Below are 21,281 nucleotides of genomic sequence, written 5' to 3' on the forward strand. Positions count from 1 at the left end.
GGGAAAACCCAAGCTCGCGCCCCGCCTTCAAGAGCGCACCCACGTCAGGGAGGCTTTCTTTGGGTTTGGGGGCGATGAGGCTGTGCTCTGGTCAAGGAATTCTTCGGGCAGGTGGCGCGGATATTTCTTCAGATAGTGGCCAGCCAGGTCTCCCTGGGTTTAGGCATGAGATGGCCCCGATTCCTTCAGTTTGAGGGATGAAGTGGATGGGATTACATCATTTGGGGAAAACATGCAGATGGGTCCCTTTAAGTTTGGAGCAAGAGGTGAAAATACATTCCACTCAGTATGAAGGAAGAGGTGGGATGATTTCCCTTTAGTTGGGGTAAGAAGATGCCCCTCAGCTCTGGGAAAATGATGTGATGACTCAGTTTGAGTGGGGAGGTAGAACATATTTTTCCTCAGTTTGGGCGAAGAAGTGGGGTGGTTGCTTCTCAGCTTGAATGAAAAATGGAGTCGGTCCTCCTCAGTTTGGGGCGAGATTAGCCGAATGCCTCCTCAGGTTTGGGGGAAAAGGTGAGTGGATCCCTCTTAGTTTGAAGGGAATTGATAGGCTGGGTTTTCCATAGTTTAGGGAAAGAAGATACGTTCCCTTCAGTTTCAAGAAAAAGGTGAGGAGACTTCCTTGTAGTTTGACGGAAAGTGTGGCCGGGTGCTCCTCGGTTTGGGAGATAAAGAGGAACAGCTTTCTTTTCAGCCTGGGGAGAGCGGGACCTAATCTAGGCCTTGGAGTTTCTGGGGACTTGGAGGACAGCGTTGTCCCTCACGGCTTTCTGGGCGCGCCCAATGCGCCTGCGCAGCTCTGGTTTGGGCGGGGGCCCGTAGGGGGTCCTAGGCTCCGGAGGGCGGCGGCGCACTGCCACCTGCCGTCTGCACGGGGCAGCGTCGGGGCCCGAGCCTTTGGTAACAGCAGTGGGCAGCTCGCCGCGGGTCTGCACTAGCTGTGGAGACGCGCCCCTCGGGCCTGGACCCCGCCCCTCCCCCTCCCCCCTCCCCCCCCCCCCCCCCCCCCCGCAGGCTGCAGCCTTGGGCGGGTGGGACAGTAGTGCCTCTGGAAGGCTGTGGGGGCTGACAGTTCTGAAACCGGGTCGGGGGAGCTTTGAGGAAGGTTTGGAGGAGCGGACTCGAAGGAATAGGTTTCGGGACTTGGGGGAGAGCTGCACTGGGGGATTTCCAGAGCTGAGAATGGTTTAGTGGGGGAGGAGCAGGGGTCCAGAGTCCGGGCGCCCAGAGCACGATCTCGGAGTCCGGACCCGGCTTGGGGGTTTCGGAGCCAGGATTGGGGGGAGCGGGCCCCACGTGCTCGTGACGCGGGGGCGGCCGGTAGGCGCGGCGGCGACGCGAGGCCGGCGGCCGTGCGGTGCCGGGAGGGCGGCTAGGCAGTCGGCAGGATGCTGTGCGCAGCACTACCGCTGCTCTGGCTGCCCCTGGCCGGGGCGGCCGCAACCGAAGAGCCCACCCGGGAGCCGGGGTCGCCTGGCGAGCCTCCTCCAGGGCTGGCGCTCTTCCGCTGGCAGTGGCACGAGGTGGAGGCGCCCTACCTGGTAGCCCTGTGGATCCTGGTGGCCAGCCTGGCCAAAATAGGTGAGTGCGTCTGTGGGAAAGCCAGGCCGGTGGCTGGCAGCGGACCCACCCCCACCCCCTAGTCGCCAGATCTGGGCCGGCTTCTTGCACAGTGCCAGGACTCAGGCTCCGATTCCACAAATCCGGGCTCTCACAGAGTTCCTGCGCCCTCTCTTGTGGCTCTGCCTCCTCCCCTTCGCGCGGGGGAGGTCTGAGGCTTTGCCTTCCCTAAGGGCTGCCTTTGCTCTCTCCAGCCTCATCCCTAGACTCCTTTGCCCTCTCTGCTCCCCTCTTACCGTTGCAGTAAACCCTTCGGTCTGGCCCCTCCTCCAGCAATCTCCAGCCTCCTAGAACCCTCTGTCAGCGACGAGGATGAGTGGGGACATTGAAGGGATAGTGTTCTCCGGAAAGCTCAGGCATCTTGGTCCTGAAGAAGCAGTCTTCCCAGGAGACCACGTCCAAGTGTCCACTTTCTTGGGATACTAGACTGTCAGTTTTTCTCTAGTCCCCTTCTGCTCCCCTATAGATGCACTGTTCTTTAGGTGTGCTTAGCGGCACCCCCCCCCCCCTCCCCACCATAATTCAGGTCTACATTCTTCCCACTTCAGGGGTAAAACAAACAAAACAACAACAACAACAACAACAACAACAAAAACCCACCTTATTTATCAGGGCCTTGCTTACTATATGCTGCCTACACTAGGTGGTTTCGGACAGCCGACCTCCTTCTGTCTGCACAACTTGTGCTTCACATTGCTTACCTTGAATAGAGCTGCTTTTCCTTACTTCTGTCCCTGCCTCCCCACTTCTGAGCAGCCAGTGGCCCCTCCTCCCACCAGAGACCCTCCTCCCTCTCCCTGTTCTGCAGGCTCTGCTCTGGGGGTGACTAATTATAGCTGAGCGTTGCTACTCACTCCCCAGCTATGCTGGCACAGCCTGTACTCCAGTCTCACCAATACAGTCTTCATGTAGGAAGCAGCTTAGAATTTGCCCCTCTACTGCCCACCAGCCCCCTACCAAGGGTCTCTGTTGGTGGGGAGGATTGCTGGGCAGGGACAGAAGAACTTTCCACTCTGTTCTGTCAGCCCATTAATAATGGAAAATGGGGGCTGAAATGCCTTCAGGGAGCCTACTTCTGCCTGAGAGCAGACTTTGGTGATGGGTTTTGGATTGCATTGTGGGGGCTGATGCATGCTGTGGAGGTGAGGATGGAATAGAGTCCCTGAAGGAGAGGAGAGGGAAACTAAAAGTAGGGAGGGATGTGTATGGGCAGATCTATGACTGAATTTGCCTTAGGGTCTGGCAGCAGTGAGAGCAAGGTGGGAGAAGCCTCAGATTTGGGAACCAAGAATCGGGTTTACTGAGGATCTATGGGTTGTAGGAAAGTTCTTGTCTTATTTAGGGTTTATAGTAATGACTGTAGTTTCCCCCATAATTGGATGCCAACTCCTTTGGGGGTAGGCAAAGATAGCCTCTTCAATAGACACACACACACACACACACACACACACCCCACAAAAAAACAAAAAACCTTCTCACAGAGGGGAGAGATTGGAATACCTTCCCTCAGCTTTATTACTAGGAGGTTTGTTTTCTTTTGTTTTCCTTTTTATTCAACAAATATTTATATAGATCCCACTATGTACCAGGAACTGCCTGAAGCCCTTTGGATACGACTTCCAAAGGGCACTGTCTTGGCATTGGGTCTCACATAGGCTAACATGGAGGCTTCTTCACTACCTGCCGCTCCAAGTATGGGGAAAGTTGTTCACTTGAGATCTCAGGGCCCAAGGGAGAGACAAAATGACTTATTTTAGTGGGGAAAGGTAGGAGTGGCGATAGTGCTAGAAACCCATTACATGTTTCATCTTCCTTTCCTGGGGGACAGGTCTGTCATTATTTTCCCCCAGAGTCATTTTTTTTAAAGATTAAAAAAAAAATTTTTTTTTTTAATGTTTATTTACCTTTGAGACAGAGACAGAGTGTGAGCGGAGGAGGGGTAGAGAGAGAGGGAGACACAGAATCTGAAGCAGGCTCCAGGCTACGAGCTGTCAGAACAGAGCCCACCGCGGGGCTCGAATCCATGAGCCGTGAGATCATGACTTGAGCCGAAGTTGGCCGCCCAACCAACTGAGCCACCAAGACACCCCTAAAGATTTTTTATTTTTAAGCAATCTGTGTACCCAACTTGAACTCACAACCCCAAGATTAAGAGTCACATGCTCCACCTACTCAACTGGCCAGGTGTTCCTTCCTCAGAGTCATTTTTAATTTATATTTGTTGAGAACCTACTATATGTGTGATATCCTGGTGGGCACATTCACACTGTATCATTTTATACCCACCTTGTGTAATAGGTATTTTTCTCATATTATAGGAGAAGAGATTGAAGCTCAGGTAAATTAGTTTGTGATCATACAATTAGAAAGCGACAGAGCCTGAAGAATGAGGGATCGTCTTACCGCTAAACCCAATGTTTTTCAACTACTGTTTCCTTAGTTGAGGCATTATAATGAAAAGCACATTGGGCTAGGAGGTCTACAGTGCTGTTGGGAGGTATAATATGCATTATGGTCTAGTTAGGGAGGCAGGACTCAATAATATATTAGGTAACATTTATTGAGTGATTACGATAAAGCATTGGGCTAAGTGCTATTGAGTAGATTGCTTTATTTAAACATCACAACAATCCTATGAGATCACTACTGTTTTTATTCCTATTTTGCTGATGAGAAAACTGAAAGAGAGGTGAAGTTATGTGCTCTGAGGTCACAGAACTAGTAAATAGAGGAGGTAGTCTTCAAACCCAGGCAGCCTGGATCTAGAGGCCCTGATTTTTACAGCTATGTTATACACAGAAATATACCAAATAACATTTGCTGAGGCTCAAATAATGGTTACGGATAAGGGAGATCAGAGAAAGGTGAGATGCCCTGAGGATGAGAGTAGAGAGGAGGGGGCATTGCCAGAAATGGAAATAACAAGCAAAGGCCTAGGTTACCATGACAGGAACACCAAGAAACAGACAACTTTAGCTGCAGTGGAGTGTTTATGGGCATGGAGGTTGGAGATTCTAGTAGTCCTGCATTTCTTTTCTCTTTCCTTGGTCTCAGGGTCAGGGTTCCTGACCTTGGATAACCTTCTAAGAGTGGGAGGTTATAGGCCAGTGTATATGTGTTGTGCGCACGTGTGTGTGTGTGTGTGTGTGTGTCCAATAAGCTGATGCATCCTGCCCTCTTCTTGCATTGTAGTGTTTCACTTGTCTCGGAAGGTGACATCACTGGTCCCTGAGAGCTGCCTGCTGATTTTGCTGGGACTGGTGCTTGGAGGCATTGTCTTGGCTGTGGCCAAGAAAGCTGAGTACCAGCTGGAGCCAGGCACGTTCTTCCTCTTCCTGCTGCCTCCTATTGTGCTGGACTCAGGCTATTTCATGCCTAGCCGGCTGTTCTTTGATAATTTGGGTGCCATCCTCACCTATGCTGTGGTGGGCACACTCTGGAATGCCTTCACAACAGGTGCTGCCCTCTGGGGCCTGCAGCAGGCTGGACTTGTGGGTGAGTGACCCTAGAACCTGGACCAACCCCCTTCTCCACCTCTGGAGATCCCATATTGGCAAGAGCCATGCCCTGAGAGTTCTTAGGTCCCTCCCACCTGGAGTGCAAGGCAATACTCCAGATGGGCCTACAGTCTTCATTTAGGTCTCTGCCAGTTGAGTCTGGGCTTCTGCAGCATGACAGCTGAGCAGAGGCCTGGCTCCCAGCTGTGTGTGGGCTGCAGAGGCTGGGAAGCCTGCATTACTACTGCTGCCTCCTGCCCTCTGTTACCACACTGCCATTTGCCAGTCTTGCTCCCTTGAGGCACAATTCACCATTCCTGCGAGGGTCAGCCATCCTGGCTCTGCCCAGGCCACATTAGGGTGGTTTTCTGTTATTATTATTTTTTTTATTAAGATCTATTTATTTATTATAATAATTTTTTAAGATTTTAGTTTGAAGTAATCTCTATATGCAACGTGGGGCTTGAACGTACAACCCCAAGATCAAGGGTTGCATGCTTTTCTGACTGAGCCAGCCAGGCACCCCTTTAAATTTTTTTAAAAGTAATCTCTACACCCAGCATGGGGCTCAAACTCACAACCCTGAGATCAAGAGTCACATGCTCTTCTGATTGAGCCAGCCAGGTGCCTTTATTATTTTTGATAAATCCATATTATACATCCACAGAATGCAATACATTACCCTGGATATTATATCTTTACTTATCGCATGGACTCTTTATAGCTACTCTGTTGGGGTATAATTTGTCCCATTTAATAGATGAAGAAATAGAGGCCCTAAACTCATTTGATAAAGGTTAGCAGGAGAGGTCTGTTTTACTGAGGTTCTTTGCCCTCAGACTGCCTTTCCTGCTCCCTTCTTCCTCATTTCCTGCACCAAAATCCATTCAACTCGGAATGTTGATAATTCAGACTTCTTCCAAGGTACAAAGGGAGGTTTGCAATTTCTACTTGAGGCCTCCTACCTGGTTTTCCTAATGGGTGAGTGAACTCTTTGGGGCAGGAAGGGAAGGGAGGACATCAGACCATAATAATAGTACCAATAATAGTAATAATAATAATCCTAAAATAGGTAATATCTATTAGGTACTTACTTTGTGTTAGACTCTGGCTAAATAAAGGACTTTTTGAGGTAGATACTGTTATTATTCACAATATATACATGAGGAAACAGGCTAACAGAGATTCTATGACATGTTCAAGTTCTCCCAACGGTGGGTGCTTTTCCTACCATACTTAGCCCTCACAGATCGACAGCCCCTACCCCTCCTGCTGAGTATTGTGAGTGTCATATCCTTTAGGCTGAGAACCACAAGGGTGGGAGAAAGCACTATCTCCCTAATAAAGCCAGTCAGCAGCCAATTTCCACCTGCTGGTGGTTCTTATTACTGTAGCTGCAGATTTTATTGTCAGTGCCACCTTAACTTTTCAGGTTATGTAGAGCTTTCTTAGCCATCTCCTGGGTTGATTTTGCAGCAATCTCGTGAGGTAGGCAGATGAGGAGGCATGGCTTAAGAGAAGTCATGTGACAGTGACAGCACCAACATCACAGAGCTGGTAAGTGGCAAAGCCAGGCCCTAGGCTCAAGTGTCCTGACCTGCGGGCTGATGCTGTGTTCACCATCCCAAGTCCTCTCTGGGTATCCTTGTTTCCACAGTGGGGGTGGAGCCAGGGCTTGTCACAGGGAATGCTGTGGGAAACTGGATACCTCGCCAACTGCTGTCCCCCATCTATCCCTCAAAAGCCCCTCGAGTGCAGGCCAGCTTGCTGGACTTTCTGCTATTTGGGAGCCTCATCTCAGCGGTGGACCCTGTGGCTGTGCTGGCTGTCTTTGAGGAGGTGCATGTCAACGACACTCTCTTTATCATCGTCTTTGGCGAGTCCCTGCTCAATGATGCTGTCACCGTGGTGAGAGTGCTCAGCTGGCTGCCATTCCCTGACCCCTGTTGCCATGCTCTGACTAGTTGGGTGTCTGAGCATGCTCAGACCCTTCCCTGGGTTTCCTGGGTAAGAAATACCACCTCAGATTTCACCCTCTCCCAGTAGTCCCAGTTGAACCTTCCCCCTCCTTTCTCCTGACTCTCATCTTCTCACTCAGGTGCTGTACAAGGTCTGCAACTCCTTTGTGGAGATGGGCTCTGCCAATGTGCAGGCCACTGACTACCTGAAAGGAGTCGGTCAGTATTTCCCCGCTTTGGCTGGGTTGCTGAGTCCTGCCCCCTACTGCATCAGGACAGAGGAGGCTGTTGGGTTGCCTCATTCTCCTCTATAGAGAAATGGGGCCCTGAGAACCTGAGAAGGAGGGGCTTTCCTGGGATCCTGGCTCTGGGATCCTGACCCCTGGGAGTACAGTGGGCATTGTCCTCTACTCCCTGCCAGGCAGCAATCTTATCCGCCCGGGTGGGGTCCAGGCCAGGGGTCACGCTGACAACCCACTCCTCCCCCAGCCTCCCTGTTTGTGGTCAGTCTGGGCGGGGCAGCCGTGGGCTTAGTCTTTGCCTTCCTCCTGGCCCTGACCACACGCTTCACCAAGCGGGTCCGCATCATCGAGCCGCTGCTGGTCTTCCTCCTCGCCTATGCAGCCTACCTCACTGCTGAAATGGCCTCTCTCTCTGCTATTCTTGCGTGAGTCCTGGGGGCCTTGCATGCAGGCAGCTGGGAGGGGGCATTGGAGATGGTTGCCCCTCACATGGACAGAAGCAAGACCCTAAGGAGGCAATAGGTTTCCCTGTGCCCTTGTGGTAGTGGGAGCCTCAAATTCCCCTGGGAAGACAGTAAACCTCACTTCATATTTCAGGATCTACCTCTAGAACTGCCCTGGGCACTGCAGAACCTAGTCTTCCTCTTCCTGAAGTGCTCTCTGGGGTATAGGCTGAGCTAGAAGTGGATCTCAAGGCCTGGTGCCACTGGCTCTAGTGGCTACAGTACTGCAAAAGGTGCCTAGAAAGGATGCTAGTCAGAGCATGTTTCTCCCACCTTCCTCTCCAGGAGGCACTGAATGGGAACTTGGAGACTTGGACCCTTATCCTAAGACCCCCACTAGTTGTTCTGAGACTGTCTCCATGCCTCCTTGGGCTTCAGCCCTGATGGTCTGACATTCTGTGATGGGCAACACCCCTCCTGCAGCACGCTTGAACCCCAGAGGCTGTGCTTCTGCAACCCCTCCTTACTTGTCCTGTCTGTCAATTCCTCTTCCAGGGTAACTATGTGTGGCCTAGGCTGTAAGAAGTACGTGGAGGCCAACATCTCCCATAAGTCACGCACAGCTGTCAAATACACAATGAAGACTCTAGCCAGCTGTGCTGAGACAGTCATCTTCATGCTGCTTGGCATCTCGGCTGTGGACTCTTCTAAGTGGGCCTGGGATTCTGGGCTGGTGCTGGGCACCCTCTTCTTCATCCTGTTCTTCCGAGCCCTCGGTATTGCCAGCACCCTCTGCTTTCCCACTCTACTTCCTGCCCTGCCCCAGCTCATCTCCTAGTCTGAGTCCATATCCTTGTCAATTCCTAAGCCTCCCCGCTATTGTTCATCCTTCCTAGCCCCTGTCAGACCTTAGCCCAGATACTTGGTACCATCCACTCCTGGGTCCTCCACTACCAAAGCCCTGCTCCCACTGGCCTCCCTCCTGCTGTAGGCGTAGTCCTGCAGACGTGGGTGCTGAATCAGTTCCGGCTGGTCCCTCTGGACAAGATTGACCAGGTGGTGATGTCCTATGGGGGCCTGCGTGGGGCTGTGGCCTTCGCTCTCGTCATCCTACTGGACAAGACCAAGGTCCCTGCCAAGGACTACTTTGTGGCCACCACTATTGTGGTGGTCTTCTTCACAGTCATTGTGCAGGTGGGAGAGCCCATGAGGCTGGGTAGGGAGAAGGTCCAACAGGCCCTGGGGGAGGCATGGAGCCTTTGGGATGGGGCTCCTCTTTCTATTGGGGGATACAGGGGCCTGACTTCTCAGACCTTGAGTGCAGTGAGGTGGAGGTACTGAAGCTGAGGCCTAATTATGGGGAGAGAAAGGCAGGAAACTGGATAGGGCAGGGCTCACCTGCTGCCTGTCCATAGGGCTTAACCATCAAGCCACTGGTCAAGTGGCTGAAGGTGAAGAGGAGTGAGCATCACAAACCCACCCTGAACCAGGAGCTGCATGAGCACGTGGGTACCAGAACCCCATCCCTCCACCTATACCTCTCTTCCTTCTATTTTAAGCAGAGTCCTGATCCAGTCCCCCTACCCACCCCCCTTCTAGACTTTTGACCACATTCTGGCTGCAGTGGAGGACGTTGTGGGGCACCATGGCTATCACTACTGGAGGGACAGGTGAGGGAGCTCCCCCAAGGCTCCTTCAGCAGCAGCAGACCCACCAGCCAGGGCAGCACTGGGGATATGCCACACTTCTGAGAAGGGACACAGCCAGGCTTGGGCTGGGTGACCTCTGCCAGGAGCCCTTTCAGTGGCATCCCAGTACTCTCAGGATAAGACAAGTCTTCACAGTGAGGGCTGCCTGGCCCTGTGTGGTCTGGCACCTTCCAGACTCCAGCCTCATCATGCTGTGCTCTGTCCTTGACTGTCTGCCTGCTAATTACATGGACCCTGGTTTAGAACCTCAGGACTCATTGTGCTCCCCTACCCTGCCATTGGGACCTTGGCACATATTCTGTGTATTAGAACATTTTCTCACCTTCTCACCTTCTTAACCACTGTTTCTCCTTCAGATCTCACTGTAGGCATCAAGTCCCTAGGGAGGCATTCCCTGGCCTTGCTGACTAGGACGAATCCCTTACATACTCTATAATTATCCTTTGTAGTTCTTGTTATTGTTGCAATTCTGGTTATTTGTAATAACTTCAATTTAATGTCAGGCTTTCCTATAATGCTGTAAGTTCCATAAGGGCGGGGACTAGCTTCAATATTCTCCCTGGCTGAGAGGCCTATACCAAGAGAGCCAGGCTGATGCTGGCAGTGCCCCTACCTCATCTGAGGAAGGGCCAGCCAGCTGGGCCTTGGGGATGGGACTCAGGCCTGGGCCTGACATCTTCTGTAGGTGGGAACAGTTTGACAAGAAGTACCTGAGTCAGCTGCTGATGCGACGGTCAGCCTACCGCATCCGGGACCAGATCTGGGATGTGTACTATCGACTCAACATCCGGGATGCCATCAGCTTCGTGGACCAGGTGGGCCAGCAGCCAGTGGTGGGTAGCCAGCAGAGCAGGGCAGGAAGGAGTGACAAGCAGGTAGGACCTGAGCGGGGAGTTGGGAATTGCTAGCAGACTGGTAAAGTGGCACCTGCAGAAACCAGCCTGACCTGATGCTGAATTCAGAGTCTGGCAAGGAGTAGAGAAAGTTGAGAAACAGCTAGACTCTAGAGTCAGCAGATGCAGTTCAAGTCTTATCACTTACAGACTTGTGACCTTGGTTAAGTCCCTTATCCTCTCTCAGCCTGTTTCCTCTGTTGTAAGAAAGCAGGAATAAGAATACATATGTCACAGAATTTTGTGGATTCAATGTGTAAAGTGCATAGCATAGTACCTAGATGATCAAAAGAACAGAATAAGTGTTAACTCTTCTCCTTTTTATTACCCTTTGACTGTCTGCGGTACCCTCAATCTGCTTGCTTTCTGACCTCTGTCTTGGCCCCAGCAGGGAGGCCATATCTTGTCCTCCACAGGTCTCACTCTGCCCTCTATGCCCAGCCGCAATTCTATGGCAGAGACATCTGTCACGAACCTGTTGTAAGTCCTTGAACCCCCCTCCAATCCCTCAAGCTCCTCTCTCTTGGGCCCTCTCTCTGCATCCCTTCTGGGAAAGATTTGTGGGCACTTTTGCTTTTTGCCCTTCCCCTGGCCTGTGCCTCCTGGCCCCTCCTTAGCACACATGTTCCCTGCTTCCTGCAGGAGGGAGAGTGGCAGTGGAGCGTGTCTGGATCTGCAGGTGATTGACACAGTGCGCAGCGGCCGGGACCGTGAGGATGCTGTGATGCACCATCTGCTCTGTGGAGGCCTCTACAAGCCACGCCGCAGGGTGAGAGCAGGGAGGGTGTAAGAGTTCCAAAGGGGAGTGGAGGTGGGGGGCAGTTGGGGGAGTGGTCTGGGGAGACCGTGACTGCAGGCTCAAGAGGCAATTGGCACCAGCTAGTGAAGAGCTGTAAGTGCCCAGTGAAAGAGCATGGGCATTATCTTGTAATAACATTTAGCTTTTTTTTTTTTTTTTTGGAAAGGGTTGGGCTGATATAAGCACTGTTTAAAGATATCTTCTTCTGGTAGCAGAGCATAGACCAAATTGGAGGGGCGAGGTGCGAGGCTGGGAGAGCCAGTTGGGAGGTTGGAGTGAAACACTGGATCAGAGTTGGGTGGTGGTAAAGGAGAGGAGCACATAGGATTGAGTGGTTGTCTTGAGGGGGAGAGGAGGGGATGGACTACAGAAGGCTTGATGGGGTCACAGGCAGAAACAGAAGTGCTGAGGAAGCCTGTGGGACCAGCTTAGTATGGGGAAGGCAGACATCTCTTGTAGGTAGTGTTAGTCTAATGCAGGTCAGGAAGCTCAGGCTGGAATGGTCCAACCCATTCAGGAAGGAATCTGTTGCAACCCCACAAGGGGGCAGCATGCCATTACCTTGAACTTTTCAGAAATGGGAAGGCAGCTGTTACCATTCCTGGCAGTTTTAACAGTCAAGATTGTTTCTACGGTTGAGACAGAACTGGCTTCCTTTAACTTGCTGGCACGGGTTATAATTTGACTCTCTGCAGCTCTGCAGAATAAGCCTTCAAAGGTTTCAAGACAGTTCCTTTTCACACAGTCCTTCTTGCCCTCAGGCCAGCATCCCCTCTCCCTTGTCTCCCTATGTCTTCTCTGGTCATAAGAAACAAGGCCCTGAATGCTGCTCTAGATGTGGTTGACCACAGCAGGGCGTAGAGGCTTTCTTACCTTTTTAGTTCTAGAACTTGCAAGTCTCTTCCCGATGTTCTGAATCCCTCCAGCTTTGTCTTACCACTCTGAGGCCCCAAAATGTCCTTACAATCAGGCATACTCCCATGTCTTCCTCAGTTAATGGCTATTCGGCTCTATCTCATCCAACCTGTGGGGGTTTTTGTTTCATTTTGTTTACTTTTTTCTTAAGGCACATCTCACTCACAAAACTAGACAGAATAAAATAACTGATTTATGCATTACTCAGCTCCCCTAATTATCGATGCATGGTTGATCTTGTTACATTCTGTACCTCTACCTCACCCCTAATTATCGATGCATGGTTGATCTTGTTACATTCTGTACCTCTACCTCATCCCATCCACACTTATTTATCTTAAAGCAAACTCCAGACATAGCATATCACCTCTAAATATTTCAATATGTATCTCTATGTGGCAAGAAGTCTATGTATACAATGTATGTATAAAATAGTAGTGTGATTATCGCTTATAACAAATAATAATAATTTCTTCTCACATGAAATATCCAGTCAGTATTCATAATCATCTTTTTTCCAGGTGGTTTGTTTAAATCAGGATCCAAATAAAGCCCACATTTTGCATTTGGTAAATATTTCTCTTTATTAAAGAAAAAAATCTCTAATACTTCCTTCTCCTTTTCTCCCACTTGCTATTTATTTATTGAAAAAACTGGATACTTTGTCTCAGGGAATTTCCCATTTTGTAGATTTTGCTAATTATATTCCAGTGGCGATGTTTAACATGTTCCTCCATCCTCTGTATTTCCTGGTACTTAAATCTAGAGGCCTGGTCAGATTCAGGAACATTCAGTAGGTGTGCTTTGTATTATGTATTGTATCACATCAGGTTGTACATAACGATTGGTTGTCTATGGATGTGTGGGCATAAGATTGGTCAATGGGTGCAGTTCAACCAGTTCTTATGTAATCAATTAGAAAACAAAACAAAACAAAACTGGAGTAAGACTGTGCTTATCCCCGTTAAATGTCATTTTATTTGATTTAGCCCATCAGTGCATCGTTTGGATCCCATGTCTGGCACCAAATATCTGTTCAGATTCACATCATGTGAAAATTTGCTAAGCCTGTTAACTTTATATTTATCCAAATCAACATAAAAAGTTGAATAGGATAGAGCTGAGGACAGAGCCCTGTGGCATGCTACTAAAGACTTTCCTCTAGACTGACATGGATCAAGCATTTTTGGGTATGGTTACTCAACTAGTTCTGAATCCATTTAGTTATACCATAACACAATCCATAATTCTTCATGTTCTTCACAGAAATGTTATCCGAGAAAGAGAGACAGAGTGTTTAGTATGGAGTTACAAATATGAGATTATAGTTTCAGAGATGAGGGCTGGAAATAAACATAAACAGTCTTTATTGTCAGAGATTTCCTCACCTGGAAACATCAGAATCCCTTGGGGGAGCTTGCTAGACTACATATTCCTGGCTTTACCTCCTGGAGATTCTGATTTTGTAGTGTGGAATGGGACTAAGAATCTATGGCCTTAATAAATCGCCCAGGTGATTCAAATGCAGCTGGTGTGATGGCTGCATGATGTCTGTGACTGGGCTAGCTGAAGCTGGGGGAATGGAGAGTTCACTGCAGAGAGCTTTTGGAGGTGAGACAGGAAGGCCAAGGACAACACTGTGAGAAATGCACATGGGAGAAAAGGAATGGGAACCAGCGAAGGAGAGGAGATGCGCAGTAGCAGATGGTGTCTTGGAGGCCTGGGCCAGAAGGACGGCTGGATGCTGCACAGAAGTCAGGCCAGCGCCTAACCAGAGATCATGCCATGGCACTGGTGACCAGGGAGAAAGCACTGTGGACTTGTGGACCCTGGAGTTGTATTTCTGGTATTTAAGAAAGTAATGGGTATAAGGGAAAGTATCAGAATCAAAATATAAAAGTTTGGCAGCAAAAGGGAAGCAGTGGCCTTAATGAAAAGGCTTTCTTCAGGGGAGAATGGGCCAGGGGCATGCTTAAAAGCAGGGTGGTGGGCTGGTTGGCATGATGAGAGAAGGAGTGAAGGTGCTGGAGGGCCAGGAAATGGGAGGGAGCAGGAGCTGATGGAGGCAGGGAAGAGTGGGCTGAGCAAAGTGGAGGCCAGGGTTCAGGGTACGCCTGTGAGGGAGCTGGATTCCTGCACCCCCACAAAGAGGGATCCCTCTCGGTGATTAGGTGGGGGAAGGCAGATGGAAAACTTGAAGGGAGCTCTTAAAACTGGATTGGGGCAGCAGAAAATACAAGTTGTAAGAAAGGGTCGTACTAGGGAGGTGAGCCCAGATAAGGTGATTTGGACCAGATGGCAGTACTTCTTTTTGGCAGTCTAGGTCGGTATGTAATGGGCTTGGTCTTTGTGAGAAAGAGTGGGAAGGAATAGATGATGGGAGTGGTCCTAAATTGGGTGCAGGTGGCTTTTGGGATCAAAAGAGTCCAGGGTGTCAGGAGAGATAGTTCTGGAAGTCCAAGGTTGTTGCAGAAATGGCTGGCTGGAGAGTTTCTCGTAGAGGGAGAATCCTATATAGCTGGATAGGGGTGTGTGGGCCAGGCACAGGGACCAGGCTCCTTAAATGGAAGGGCAAAGAAGGAAATGTCCCCCACAGTCTCATTGCAGCCCCAAGGGACAAGATACAGGGTCCCCTGCCTCTTGTTACTTCATATCAGAGAAAATTGGGGAAGGGTAGTGTGGAGGATAGGGACAGCCAGATTTGGGGGGATAGGTTCAGTGATAAAGGGAAGTTATTCCCCCAGTGAATTGAGAATGCAGAGTGTCTGGCTTGGTTCCTTTTGTACTTTTTGTTTTTTTAATCCGTGGCTAGTTCTGGAAAAATGGGGCTGGGAGGGTCTATCGTGCACATGGTGCTATGGCCTGGTCTCCTGTGGGAGGCCAAGGCTCCTGGCCTCATGGCAGGGTGGGCCTGTCATTGCCAGTACAAAGCCAGCTGCAGCCGCCACTTCATCTCAGAGGATGCGCAGGAACGGCAGGACAAGGAGGTCTTCCAGCAGAACATGAAACGGCGGCTGGAGTCCTTTAAGTCCACCAAGCACAACATCTGCTTCACCAAGAGCAAGCCACGACCTCGCAAGACCAGTCGCAAGAAGGCATGTGCTTTCTCTGGGACTTCTGTTTGGGGCTGGAGGCTGATGGCACATAGTTTTGAGCTCCCAAGTATTGGAATCCAGCCCAGGGGAACCCCTAGTTGGTTAACCCTCAGAGTCTTGGTGGCTGCAATAGTTTGGGTTCCCTTTTGTATCTTCCTAGAGTCCCAGAAGGGTAAGGTGAGCCCTTTTGAGGGAGATCTGCATCTTGCTTTGTGGTCACATCCTGGGAGGCAGCAGGACCTCCTACCAGAAGTGACCCAGCATGAGAAAGGCAGGTTCCTGAGGTCAGGGGGAGGGGGCGCTCCAGGAGTGCCTAATTCAGCCCAGGCTGAGGCATCCAGAGCCCTTGCTGGGGCATAGGTTACTTAGACTCTACAGTTGGCTGGGGGGCCAAGGGCTGATGGAACCACTGGGATTGATATAGATTCCCTCCCCAACTGTGTCAGGAAGACCCTACCAGACAACAGGGTTGGGATTTTGAGCCAGGGCCAGAGACTTAGGGTTTTTTTTCTTGGTCCTCAGAAGGATGGTTTAGCTAACACTGAGGCCACAAATGGGAAACCTCCTCGAAACCTGAGCATTCAGGACACAGGCAAGCAGGGAGTGGGGGTGGGGGTGGGGGGGGCTGAGGATGGGGTGGGGGGCAGAGGCTCATCAGCCAAAACCTGGAAGATCTCCTCTGTGCTACATTCAGTGCCATGGACTGAGGCTCCTTCCCTCAGGGACCTCTTGGGCTTACCTGATTTCAAAGCTGGACATGTTCTAAGCAGTTCTTAATTTGTGACAGGAGGTATCTAGTAGATAACTACAGGTTAGAGGCCTTAAGGACAGGGAGAAGGTGTCATGGAGAAGGGGGGAGCTTGAAGGATGGGTCAGCCATGGGGCCCAGTGTCCTGCCTACAAAACCAGGAGTTTTTTGGATGAGCTGAGCATTGATGGGTCTTCCAGCTCTCCTGATGCTCATGTTTTCAGTTGATGATGGGGCTTCAGGGCTGAGAGAAGATGATGGAGGAGCTAGAAAGTATGACTTCCCTCCTGGCTTCCTCAGAGGACTCTGCTTTCTCTGGTGGCCTCCTAGGGCTCTGTAGCCCCACTTAGCTTCCTCTTCAGCCCCAACCCACTAGTCCAGTGCTGAAAGAGCCAGAGGATAAGGTGGGGAGGCTCTGCCAGCCGTGGGCTCTGCCTGGGTGGACAGGGAGCTGGTTTGGCGTCGTGCAGTACCAAGAGGCAGCTGCTGGGCTGGCCACCCCCACTCAGCTCTTGTCCCTGTCCAGCTGCTGTGATCTTAACTGTGGAGTCTGAGGAGGAGGAAGAGAGTGACAGTTCGGAGACAGAGAAGGAGGACGACGAGGGGATCATCTTTGTGGCTCGGGCCACCAGTGAGGTTCTCCAAGAGGTCAAGGTCTCAGGTAATGGCTTCCTCCCAGCCCCCCACCCCCACCTGGGGCAAGCGGGAGCTGTGCAGCTGCCTTCTTCCCTCTTCACGCATGGCCTTTCCTCCAGACAACTCCCTTTTCCTACTCATTTCTTTACCAACCAGCATTTCCTGAGCATCTCCTTTATATCAGAAATCTGACATACCTGATCTAATTCAATCCTCACAATAACCAAGGTGGGGAAACTGAGTTCATAGAGAAAAAAGGGACTTAGGATTTGTCCAGCAACCCACAGCAGAACTGGAATTTGAACCTGACCCATCTGACTCCCAAAACCTACACCTTTTTCACTGCCTCATTGCCTCCCTTTACAGTCTAGCTAGGAATATGAGGTGACAAGCAAACCTAACACCAGGCTCTGTTGTGACTCATGCTCAGCACACCTGCCCTCAGGTAGAGAGCACCTGGTGAAAGTGGCCGCCTGACCTGGGGGAGGAGCCTGAATTCATCAAAATGGCATTATAGCAGATAAAAAACAATACATACATGTTTCCATATGTGGAGACCTAACTTACTCATATCATTGCTAGTTGGCTCCAGCATCCTCAGGTGTCGTTTTAAAATGTCTTCTTACAGAAAATAACAAAATATATAATAGACAGAACCATAAAGTTAACTGCCTATTACCCTGCTTCAATAATTACCTACTCCTAACCAATCTTATTTCATCTCTCCCCTCACCTATGCCCCTCTCTTCACTGGGTTCTTTTGAAGCAAATCTCAAATATATCACCTTGTCAATAAATACTTAAGCATGCATCTTTAAAAGGTAAGGATTCTTCTTAAAAAATACAACTGCAGTACTATTGTTATATCTAAAGTCCCTGTCGTCAAATATCCAGTGTTCAAATTGCCCTGATTGTCTTAATATTCTTTTTTTTTTTACGGTAGGTTTGTTAAAATAAAAATCCAGATAAGGCCCTCACATGACATTTGGTTGATAAGTCTCTTTTAACCTACAGCAATGGTTCTCAAGGGGGTGGTAGTGGAGTGATTTTGCCCACAGGGGACATCTGGCAATATCTGGAGACATTTTTGGTTGCCACAGCTGAAGAGGTACACTTGCATGTAGTGGGTAGAAGCCAGGGATGCTGCTACATACCCTGTGATACACAGGACAGCCCTACAACAAAGCATCTGTGTCCCATCTTGTCAGTGGTGTCAAGTTTGAAAAGCCCTGATTTACAGGTCCCCATACCTCCTTTTTCCCCTTCCAGTGTATTTATTTATTCATTATTACCTTTTTAAAAGGCTCTTCTTAAAAAAATATTTATTTATTTATTTATTTATTTATTTATTTATTTATTTTGAGAGAGACAATATGCACGCACGTGAGCAGTGGAGGGGCAGAGAGAGAGAGAGGGAGAGGCAGAATCCCAGACAGGCTCCGTGTTACACCACAGACCCCATCACAGGGATTGGTCCCACAACTGTGAGATCATGCCCTGAGCCAAAATCAAGAGTCAGATGTTCAACCGACGAGCCACCCAGGTGTCCCTCCAATGTATTTATTGAAATAATCTGGTTATTTGTCCCACAGTCTTTCCTTGTCTGGATTTTGCTAATTGCATCCCCAAAGCATAATTTAATATGTTCCACCATGCCTTATATTTCCTTTAAACCAGCAATTAAATCTAGATCAGATTTCAGTTTAGATGTTTTGGTAAGAATACTTACTTGAGAGGCAGTGATGGTGTAGTTTGTATCATATCAGGAAACACATCCCATGTCACTGTTTCTCTTTTGTGAAGTTAATACTGATCGTTGGGTTCAGATGTTAGCCCCGTCCATTATGAAGTTCGCCATCAGTGTTTCACCAGTCTTAGCAGTCACTGATGATCATTGCTAGATCCAACATTTCATCCAGGGTTGTACAGTGGTCATATTCTACATTGTTTTTTCGTCTGCGTTACTAGCAATTCTTCTATTAAAAAAACTTCTCGTCAATGACTTTGTTACTTTGAGGTACAGTTCATACTGGAATAGATAAATGCTTGATTTTATTCCTTTCACTAATCGGTTTTCAAACCAATGAAGTATCCTCCAAAGGTGAAGACTGAATTCTTTTGTTGTTTTAGTTTGGTCGTTGTTGTGAAAATGTAATATTCCAGGTCTTTTAAGAGAGGTAGTTTTACTTCCAATCACAGCATCAATACATTTCATACTATACTTGACTGCTCAGGACTTTATCAATGAGCAGGTATGTATGTGCACCTGTTATACGCAAGGCATCATGCTTGACTTGGAGAGCAGGGGGTGGTAGGTGTCCAGGGGTTTCTCTTTCCCAGGTTTCCTCTTTCAGAACCTCCAACTTCCTGCCATGCAGTGGCCCAGTCTTCCATCCTGGCTGCCAGCAGTCCTGGGACTCCTGGCTCAGGTCCCCTTTGTGGCACAGTGTTAGCCTACTATTGGGTTTGCATGAGCTCACACTCCTGGGCTCTGTCCCACCAAAGGGCTGTTATGGGTGCTCAGGCAGGGTGTCCAGCACCAAAGCCTTTGGTGTAGAGCCTCGAGATATTCCTCACCCTCAATGCTGTCTCCTCTGGGATGGGCCTGGCAGGATATGGTTTCTTATGCCAGTGCTGCAACTCGGTGAGGGCTGATCGCAGATTCGCTTTTTTCCTGCCTGGCTCCTGCTTTCTCTTGCTTTAGTTATTTTCATTTGTTTAGTCAGTATTTGCCAAGCAACTACTATGTGCCTAGGCCTGTTCTGGGTGCTGAGGATACAATGAGAGCAAAACCAGCTATAGTGCTTTCCCTCGGCAAGGCATTCATCAACTAATTACACAAATGGATGTAATAGGGCAAATGTGGAATGAATTTATTTATAAAGATGCAGTTATACTTGAGAAGGATTCCAATGTGTTACTAATGAGTTCGTGTGTATTCTCTGTCCCTAGGGAGCCTTGAGGTGTGCCCAAGCCCACGCATCATCCCCCCCTCCCCAACCTGTGCAGAGAAGGAGCTACCCTGGAAGAGTGGTCAGGGAGATCTGGCAGTCTACGTGTCCTCGGAAACCACCAAGATTGTGCCTGTGGACATGCAGACAGGCTGGAACCAAAGCATCTCATCCCTGGAGAGCCTGGCATCCCCACCCTGTACCCAAGCCCCAACTGTGACCCGCTTGCCTCCTTGCCCACTGGCTGCCGAAGAGCCTCAGCACCCTTTCAACCTGCCGTATGATCCACGCCCTAGCTTCGCCTTTCCCCCAAGCCTGGCCAAAGCTGGCCGCTCTCGCAGTGAAAGCAGCGCTGACATCCCCCAGCAGCAGGAGCTACAGCCCCTCATGGGATATGAGGACCGCACCCATCTTAGTCCAGGCACAGCCAACTCCCACTGGTGCATCCAGTTCAACAAAGGTAGCCGGCTGTAGCCCAAGACTCAAGGAGGAGTAGGAGGCTGGATCCCCCATGGGAAGTCTTCCCTGGGCAATAGGCAGAGGCAGAGGAGCCCACTTAGCCTGACAGGGGGCCAGAGGAGCCTGAACTAGCAACTGGGCTTCCTTGTGGCAGGTCAGAAGGGTGTTGGGCTGGTCCTCACAGCGACACTTTCACTGCCCTCCCTGCTCCTAATTCCTGCCATCTTCCCTTTCACTAAGGCCCTTACCCTGGCTAAAGACCCAGTCCAGAGCTTCTAGGAGCTAGGCCCACCCAGTTGGGAAGCTGATGCTCTTTCCCCAGTGGACCCCCCAGGAGTCACTCGAGGCAGCTGTTCCTGCCCCCAAAGCAAGGCATCATTCCACAGCTAATGCTGGCCTTTCCTGCCCTTCACTCACCCCAGCACCAGCTCAAGGACAGTACCCTGGCAATGAGGCTCCTTGAGGGGCTGGTCCTCAGAGGCACTGGGGTGGGAGGTGGAGCAGGTCTCAACCTTAGGCTTTGTTACCTGTTGGGTCAGCTACCTATAGCCAATTTTTGAGGGGCAGTGGGAATCTGTGTCCACTTCTTGCTTTATCTCCTACACTTTGCTGACATTTATTGGGGCCATAGTTCTTTCTTTTACAGGATCAAGGCCACAGGGCTGGGCCTGGCTTCAGATCAGGGCTGTTTCTTGGCAGGGGTCACTCTGAAGATATGCTGCTCTGCATCCAAGTCTGGAACTTTCAGATCTCTGGGTCTATATTTTCTAAGGAGGGGAGATAGTGGCCTCTGGAACACTACTACCTTGACATTCCCCAAATAGGAAAGAAGCCAGGTATTCCAGGGCCACCACTCCACTTCTCTGGGGTCTGGGATGCCTGGCTGAAGTAATAAGGGGGCTGACTGGGTGGCAGGTAACTTTCCTGGGGTTAATACCTGCTTTGTGTCTTGTATCTTGAACCTGAGACACATTAAATATCTCTCAGATGGATGGGTGTCCTGTGTCCATGGGGGGGGTGGCTCTAGGGGTGGGGGTGGGAGCAACTGGGGTATCTAGTGAGGGAAGCAGAAACTTGCAACTGCCTGCCTTGGGGCTTTTAGGATAGAGAATGGAGGGGGATCCTGGGAAGGACTGTTAGGCGTGCTGGCCCTCTTCCCTTCTCCTTCCTCCCTTCCCAATATGGTCCCCTGAGCAGGGGGCCTGCAGTAGTAGTCCAGGGATCACTGTATGGGCACAGGGTCACAGAAAATGGGGAGACCAGCAGGGAAAGAGACCCCAGAAGATAGATCCCCAGGTACCCAAAGATGCAGC

The 21,281-nt window shown here is 50.1% G+C and overlaps 1 protein-coding gene across 5 annotated transcripts; it reads left to right on the forward strand.

The window, feature by feature from the left end:
* The first annotated feature begins 10 nt into the window (after positions 1–10).
* SLC9A5 (solute carrier family 9 member A5) lies at positions 11–20,960 on the forward strand. 5 transcript variants are annotated; one of them, XM_043599451.1, is made up of 17 exons: positions 11–1,584; positions 4,816–5,118; positions 6,865–7,028; positions 7,219–7,297; positions 7,568–7,745; positions 8,319–8,539; positions 8,755–8,957; positions 9,179–9,268; positions 9,363–9,433; positions 10,158–10,287; positions 10,757–10,845; positions 11,008–11,134; positions 12,601–12,648; positions 15,004–15,174; positions 15,697–15,766; positions 16,449–16,583; positions 19,511–20,960. In XM_043599451.1, the coding sequence occupies exons 1-17, from the start codon at positions 1,392–1,394 to the stop codon at positions 19,981–19,983; spliced, it is 2,745 nt and encodes a 914-aa protein (XP_043455386.1). In that variant the 5' UTR covers positions 11–1,391; the 3' UTR covers positions 19,984–20,960. The 5 variants fall into 5 exon arrangements, with proteins under 5 accessions (XP_043455386.1, XP_043455387.1, XP_043455388.1 ...); XM_043599452.1 differs by having other exon boundaries at positions 15,700–15,766; XM_043599453.1 differs by lacking the exon at positions 12,601–12,648.
* Positions 20,961–21,281: the final 321 nt, after the last annotated feature.

Source organism: Prionailurus bengalensis, chromosome E2, assembly GCF_016509475.1.
Source record: "Prionailurus bengalensis isolate Pbe53 chromosome E2, Fcat_Pben_1.1_paternal_pri, whole genome shotgun sequence".
NCBI classification, from domain to species: domain Eukaryota; kingdom Metazoa; phylum Chordata; class Mammalia; order Carnivora; family Felidae; genus Prionailurus; species Prionailurus bengalensis.

Bases quoted from the DNA above. Each gene is read 5' to 3' on its own strand.
- SLC9A5 (XM_043599451.1), top strand. From the start codon at position 1,392: ATGCTGTGCGCAGCACTACCGCTGCTCTGGCTGCCCCTGGCCGGGGCG. The intron at 8,540-8,754 runs GTATTGCCAGCA...CTCCTGCTGTAG, and splicing joins CCTGTTCTTCCGAGCCCTCG to GCGTAGTCCTGCAGACGTGG. The intron at 16,584-19,510 runs GTAATGGCTTCC...CTCTGTCCCTAG, and splicing joins CCAAGAGGTCAAGGTCTCAG to GGAGCCTTGAGGTGTGCCCA.